The sequence below is a fragment of the Nanorana parkeri genome, unplaced genomic scaffold (genome assembly GCF_000935625.1).
Source record: "Nanorana parkeri isolate BGI_ZX_2015 unplaced genomic scaffold, ASM93562v1 scaffold3197, whole genome shotgun sequence".
Taxonomy (NCBI): domain Eukaryota; kingdom Metazoa; phylum Chordata; class Amphibia; order Anura; family Dicroglossidae; genus Nanorana; species Nanorana parkeri.
Window position 1 is genome coordinate 14,482 of NW_017309465.1, and position 6,929 is coordinate 21,410.

A 6,929-nucleotide genomic window follows, 5' to 3' on the forward strand; every position below is an offset into this window, starting at 1 on the left:
GACTCTTGGTGTCTCTCGGCAGAGTTCTTGGAAGTCGGGAAGAAGCAGCCGGCGTTGGACGTTTTGTACGACGTGATAAAGAGTAAAAAGCACCGAACATGGCAGAAGATACACGAGCCCATCATGCTGAAGTACCTGGAGCTGTGTGTGGACCTCCGCAAGAGCCACATGGACAGGTTAATATCAAGTCTCTGGAAGATGTGGTTCGGGCCTACCTGAAGCTGGCGGAGGAGAGGACGGAGGCCGCCAAGGAGTCCTCCCAGCAGATGGTTTTGGATATCGAGGATCTGGATAACATTCAGACTCCGGAGAGGTAGGTCGGGAAGGCCGGTTGGTTGGTGAACGCCATCTCGCGGTTCTCTGTACGGTGAACTCACCTTTTTCTTATGTGTTGGCAGCGTCCTCCTGAGCGCGGTAAGCGGTGAAGACACTCAGGACCGTACTGACCGGCTGCTCCTCACACCGTGGGTGAAGTTCCTCTGGGAATCCTACAGACAATGTCTGGATCTTCTGCGGAACAACTCCAAGGTGGAGCGTCTGTACCATGACATCGCCCAGCAAGGTGAGCACTTTCTGTGGAGGTCCTCGTCCTCAATAGCCCCGGTGCCCTTCCCATATGATCTGGCCACTCGAGGTGCAGGAAGGTGACCATTCGATATGATCTGATCGCTCTGGAGGTCCTTGTCATCCATGGTGCAGGTGACCTTCTGATATGATCTGATCTGATCGCTCTGGAGGTCCTCGTCATCCATAGTGCAGGTGACCTTCTGATCTGATCGCTCTGGAGGTCCTTGTCATCCATGGTGCAGGTGACCTTCTGATGTGATCTGATCGCTCTGGAGGTCCTCGTCCTCCATGGTGCAGGTAACCTTCTGATATGATCTGATCGCTCTGGAGGTCCTTGTCATCCATGGTGCAGGTAACCTTCTGATATCATCTAACCTCTCTGGAGGTCCTCGTCCTCCGTGGCGCAGGTGACCTTTCGATATGATCTTGCACTCCGGAGGTCCTCGTCCTCCAATGCGCAGGTGACTTCATATGATCTGACTGCTCTGGAGGTCCTTGTCATCCATGGTGCAGGTGACCTTATATGATCTGACCACTCTGGAGGTCTTCGTCCTCAAAGGTGACCTTTTGATATGATCTGACCCCGGTGGAGGTCTTCGTCCTCCGTGGCGCGGGTGAACTCATGATCTGACCACTCTGGAGGTCTTTGTCCTCTGTGGTGCAGGTGACCTGATATGATCTGACCCCACTCTGGAGGACCTTGTCCTCAAAGGTGACCTTTTGATATGATCTGACCCCGGTGGAGGTCTTCGTCCTCCATGGTGCAGGTGACATTCTTATATCTGATTTTGTTCTGTTCTGTTTGCAGCTTTCAGGTTCTGCCTGCTGTACACCCGGAAGGCTGAGTTTCGGAAGCTCTGTGACAACCTGAGGATGCATCTGGGTCAAATCCAACGTCACCACAATCAGAGCACCGCCATCAATCTGAACAATCCAGAAAGTCAGTCCATGCACCTGGAGACCCGGCTGGTCCAGCTGGACAGCGCCATTAGCATGGAGCTCTGGCAGGTGTGTCTGAGGCTCCTCCTACGACCTTTGACCCTTCCTGTGGCTCATGGCGGCCTCCTTATCTGAATTCTTTTTTTTCTCTCCTCTGAAGGAAGCCTTCAAAGCCGTGGAGGACATTCACGGTCTGTTCGCTTTGTCCAAGAAGCCGCCGAAGCCTCAGCTAATGGCAAATTACTACAACAAGGTCTCCACGGTGTTCTGGAAGTCTGGGAACGCCCTGTTCCATGCCTCCACCTTGCATCGCCTCTACCATCTATCCAGAGAGATGAGGAAGAACCTGACGCAGGAAGAAACGCAGAGGTGGGTGTAGGTCATCCTATGCCGGCATGGCACATGTCATTGTCCTCCTCTCTCTCGGTGGGAGTTTGGATATTTCTCATGTGTCCTATTAAAATGGAAGGAAATTAGCAGTGGAGCTTCTATCGTGCTCGGCGCTGTCAGTCACCTTCCGACATGTACTGCCGTGAGCCCGGGTCAGAATGACGCTCACTGGCGAGACCCTCCGGTGGTCATAGCTAGGGGTGCTGTGTATTGGGGGTATGTCTGCCAGTTAGGGGACCTTTGCCCGTTTTACCAACCTTCCCCTTGTCTTTGTGTTTGTCCGTGTTTTGTTCTTCCATCTCTATCAGCTCCGGACGCTCTTCATATGTCCCTCAACCAACATCTACATACAACCGCTTACCTCCTCCCTTCTCTCTTTCAGGATGTCCACCAGAGTCCTGCTGGCCACGCTGTCCATTCCCATCACTCCGGAACGCACAGATATTGCCCGTCTTCTGGACATGGACGGTATCATTGTGGAGAAGCAGAGACGTTTGGCCACATTGCTGGGGCTGCAATCACCGCCCAATCGAGTCGGCCTTATTAATGACATGGTGAGCTGCTTATGGATCCGTAGAGTTGACGAGTCGCTTCCACCATGATGTCAGTTCAGAGGCCCACTTTCCAGCCTCCAATATATGTTGTTCTTTGGGAAAAGCCGACTCAGACAGTATATGGCCGTGTGGGCATTAGAACATGCGTTTATCATGGGTAGTGCCAGGGATCTTGGTGATAGTTGTGTTGAGGGGTGGAGTCCTGTTTGACATAGGGACCAGTATGTCCGGAATGTGCTGGAAACGGGTCCTCTTCTCCAGCTTGGAGAGAAACTTGACCATGGTCTAATTCCTTTTGTATCTCAGGTCCGGTTTAATGTGATCCAGCATGTGGTTCCGGAGGTGAAGGAGCTCTACAACTGGCTGGAAGTGGATTTCCACCCTCTGAAGCTTTGTTCCCGTGTTACGAAGGTAGAGACATCTGAAGGTCTTTGTCTCGTGTTTCTGACTGTGTTCTCCAGTATGCTGAATGTGAACTTCTCTCCATAAACAGGTCCTGGACTGGGTGAAGGAACAGGCCGAGAAGGAGCCAGAACTTCAGCAGTACGTTCTGCAGCTACAGAACAACACCATCCTCCGTCTGCTGCAGCAGGTAATCATTTGTACCTCACCGATATATCTCCTCTTATGTACCATATACAGCTAGAGGAGTCTGTAGTTTTAGGGTTGGTTTCCTGCTCCTGAAGGCCATATCTGATGGCTTCCATTGTTGGCTGCTCCTGAAGGCCACATCTGATGGCTTCCATTGTTGGCTGCTCCTGAAGGCCATATCTGATGGCTTCCATTGTTGGCTGCTTCTGAAGGCTACATCTGATGGCTTTCATTGGCTGCTCCTGAAGGCCACATCTGATGGCTTACATTGGCTGCTCCTGAAGGCCACATCTGATGGCTTACATTGGCTGCTCCTGAAGGCCACATCTGATGGCTTACATTGGCTGCTCCTGAAGGCCACATCTGATGGCTTACATTGGCTGCTCCTGAAGGCCACATCTGATGGCTTACATTGGCTGCTCCTGAAGGCCACATCTGATGGCTTACATTGGCTGCTCCTGAAGGCCACATCTGATGGCTTACATTGGCTGCTCCTGAAGGCCACATCTGATGGCTTACATTGGCTGCTCCTGAAGGCCACATCTGATGGCTTACATTGGCTGCTCCTGAAGGCCACATCTGATGGCTTACATTGGCTGCTCCTGAAGGCCACATCTGATGGCTTACATTGGCTGCTCCTGAAGGCCACATCTGATGGCTTACATTGGCTGCTCCTGAAGGCCACATCTGATGGCTTACATTGGCTGCTCCTGAAGGCCACATCTGATGGCTTACATTGGCTGCTCCTGAAGGCCACATCTGATGGCTTACATTGGCTGCTCCTGAAGGCCACATCTGATGGCTTACATTGGCTGCTCCTGAAGGCCACATCTGATGGCTTACATTGGCTGCTCCTGAAGGCCACATCTGATGGCTTACATTGGCTGCTCCTGAAGGCCACATCTGATGGCTTACATTGGCTGCTCCTGAAGGCCACATCTGATGGCTTACATTGGCTGCTCCTGAAGGCCACATCTGATGGCTTACATTGGCTGCTCCTGAAGGCCACATCTGATGGCTTACATTGGCTGCTCCTGAAGGCCACATCTGATGGCTTACATTGGCTGCTCCTGAAGGCCACATCTGATGGCTTACATTGGCTGCTCCTGAAGGCCACATCTGATGGCTTACATTGGCTGCTCCTGAAGGCCACATCTGATGGCTTACATTGGCTGCTCCTGAAGGCCACATCTGATGGCTTACATTGGCTGCTCCTGAAGGCCACATCTGATGGCTTACATTGGCTGCTCCTGAAGGCCACATCTGATGGCTTACATTGGCTGCTCCTGAAGGCCACATCTGATGGCTTACATTGGCTGCTCCTGAAGGCCACATCTGATGGCTTACATTGGCTGCTCCTGAAGGCCACATCTGATGGCTTACATTGGCTGCTCCTGAAGGCCACATCTGATGGCTTACATTGGCTGCTCCTGAAGGCCACATCTGATGGCTTACATTGGCTGCTCCTGAAGGCCACATCTGATGGCTTACATTGGCTGCTCCTGAAGGCCACATCTGATGGCTTACATTGGCTGCTCCTGAAGGCCACATCTGATGGCTTACATTGGCTGCTCCTGAAGGCCACATCTGATGGCTTACATTGGCTGCTCCTGAAGGCCACATCTGATGGCTTACATTGGCTGCTCCTGAAGGCCACATCTGATGGCTTACATTGGCTGCTCCTGAAGGCCACATCTGATGGCTTACATTGGCTGCTCCTGAAGGCCACATCTGATGGCTTACATTGGCTGCTCCTGAAGGCCACATCTGATGGCTTACATTGGCTGCTCCTGAAGGCCACATCTGATGGCTTACATTGTTTCCTGCTCCTGAAGGCCACATCTGATGGCTTACATTGTTTCCTGCTCCTGAAGGCCACATCCGATGGCTTCCATTGTTGGTTGCTCCTGAAGGCCACATCCGATGGCTTACATTGTTTTCTGCTCCGGAAGGCCGCATCTGATGGCTTCCATTGTTGGCTGCTCCTGAAGGCCACGTCTGATAACTTTCATGGTTTCCTGCTCCTGAGGGCCACGTCTGATTTGCTTTCTTTTACATTTTCAGGTGGCTCAGATATATCAGAGCATCGAGTTCTCACGTCTCGCCTCGCTGGTCCCTTTCATAGATGCCTTTTTGCTGGAAAGAGCCATTGTTGATGCCGCTCGCCACTGTGATCTTCAGGTGAGTCTCCAGAATCATCTTCCCATTGGTGGTGGCAGCGTGTAGGCACATCTCATTGGCGTGCTCGGTGTACCCGGCTGAGTGCCGCTATTTCTGGTGTGCGAGATGAACGTGAAGGTAAATTAGCAGTGTAACTGGCTGTAGTTGCAGTGCCAGTCCCCTTCATACATGGCTGGTCTTCGGCCCTCTGTCGGCCCCCATACAAAGGGCGTATTCTGTATTCATTGCGTCTCTCCGCAGGTTCGGATAGATCACACATCTCGTTCGCTGAGCTTTGGCTCTGACCTGAATTACTCTGCGCGGGAGGATGCCCCGGTGGGACCTTTCCTGCAGAACATGCCCTCTGAGCACATCCGGAACCAGCTGACATCCATGTCCTGTGTGTTGTCCAAGGCGGTGGCAACCATTAAACCTGCCCATATCCTGGTGAGTACATATTTTAGGTTGGGTCATTGACTTCTCCTTTCCTTGTTGAGCGCCATTATCTCCGGTGGGCGGCGGAAAGTACATTTTAACATTGTGGCTTGCTTCAGTTTGTTCTGGAACATATTCTGTTATTCCAGCAGTCCATTCACAGAGGGTAATTGTGCGTCACTGGAGGACGCAGGAACATTTCTGTGTGAGAAGTATCATATGAGAAGATGGAAAGTGAATACGTTTTGAGAGTTTCCATTTAAAATGACAATCTGTGAAGTCCAGGCTACAGATCCACGGGCACGAATGTGCCATCTGTATTTGGGGTGATGGGGCGACCAAAGAATAGCGATTCTGCCCTGAGCATGCCCTATTACCTCCTCTCTTAGACCGCTAACAACCAATCAGGCTTCCTCTTTTCTTCTGGGGGGTGAAGGAGGCAAGGAACCTGGTTAGTTGCTTTATTAACAGCTGTGCGTAGCCAGCCCAGTGTGGCATTGCTCTACTGTATGGGTTGTGGTGGAATCTGATGCCCAGTGTATCGTTGTGCTCCTGTATGGGCGTTGTGGAGGGATCTGAGGCCTAGTGTGGCATTGCTCTGCTGTACAGGGTCTTGTGGTGGGATCTGATGCCTACTGTGTCTCTCCTGCACTGTACGTGGACCTCTGATGCCCAGTGTTGCATTGTTCTTCTGGATAGGGTCTTGTGGTGAGGTCTGATGTCTAGTGTGGCATTGTTCTTTACGTACTGGGCCGTGTGGCAGGATCTGATGCCCAGTGTGTCCTGCACAGTATGCTGGGTTTGTGGAGGGATCTAATGCCCAGTGTATCACTGCACTTCTGTATGGGGTCTAGTGGCAGGATCTGATGTCTAGTGTGGCATTGCTCTGCTTGTACATGGGCCTGTGGTGGTATTCCGTCCTGGGCCGTGTGGCGGGATCTGATGCCCCGTGTGGTGGTATTCCGTCCTGGGCCGTGTGGCGGGATCTGATGCCCCGTGTGGTGGTATTCCGTCCTGGGCCGTGTGGCGGGATCTGATGCCAGGCCATCACGTCTTTCCTGAAGAACTCCAGGAAGGAGCACCAGCGCGTCCTGGCTCGCCGGCAGACTATCGAAGAACGCAAAGAGCGCCTGGAGAACCTGAACATCCAGAGGGAGAAGGAAGTCATGGAGCAGAGAGAGGCTGAACTGCAAAAAGTGCGCAAGGCGGAGGAGGACAGGCTGCGTCTGGAAGCCAAGGAGCGCGAGAAGGAACGGATCCTTCAGGAACACGAGCAGATCAAGAAGAAGACGG

General features: G+C 52.4%; 1 protein-coding gene across 1 annotated transcript in view; it reads left to right on the top strand.

The window, feature by feature from the left end:
* EIF3A (eukaryotic translation initiation factor 3 subunit A) overlaps positions 1 to 6,929 on the top strand; it is a 22,574-nt gene that overhangs the window by 1,129 nt on the left and 14,516 nt on the right. Inside the window, 11 exon segments of the mRNA XM_018574732.1 lie at positions 23 to 169; positions 172 to 313; positions 399 to 562; positions 1,376 to 1,575; positions 1,667 to 1,875; positions 2,279 to 2,450; positions 2,757 to 2,861; positions 2,944 to 3,042; positions 5,106 to 5,222; positions 5,463 to 5,648; positions 6,680 to 6,929. The exon segment at positions 6,680 to 6,929 is cut by the window's right edge and continues 9 nt beyond it. Of these exon segments, the coding sequence (XP_018430234.1) occupies positions 23 to 169; positions 172 to 313; positions 399 to 562; positions 1,376 to 1,575; positions 1,667 to 1,875; positions 2,279 to 2,450; positions 2,757 to 2,861; positions 2,944 to 3,042; positions 5,106 to 5,222; positions 5,463 to 5,648; positions 6,680 to 6,929 (1,791 nt within the window).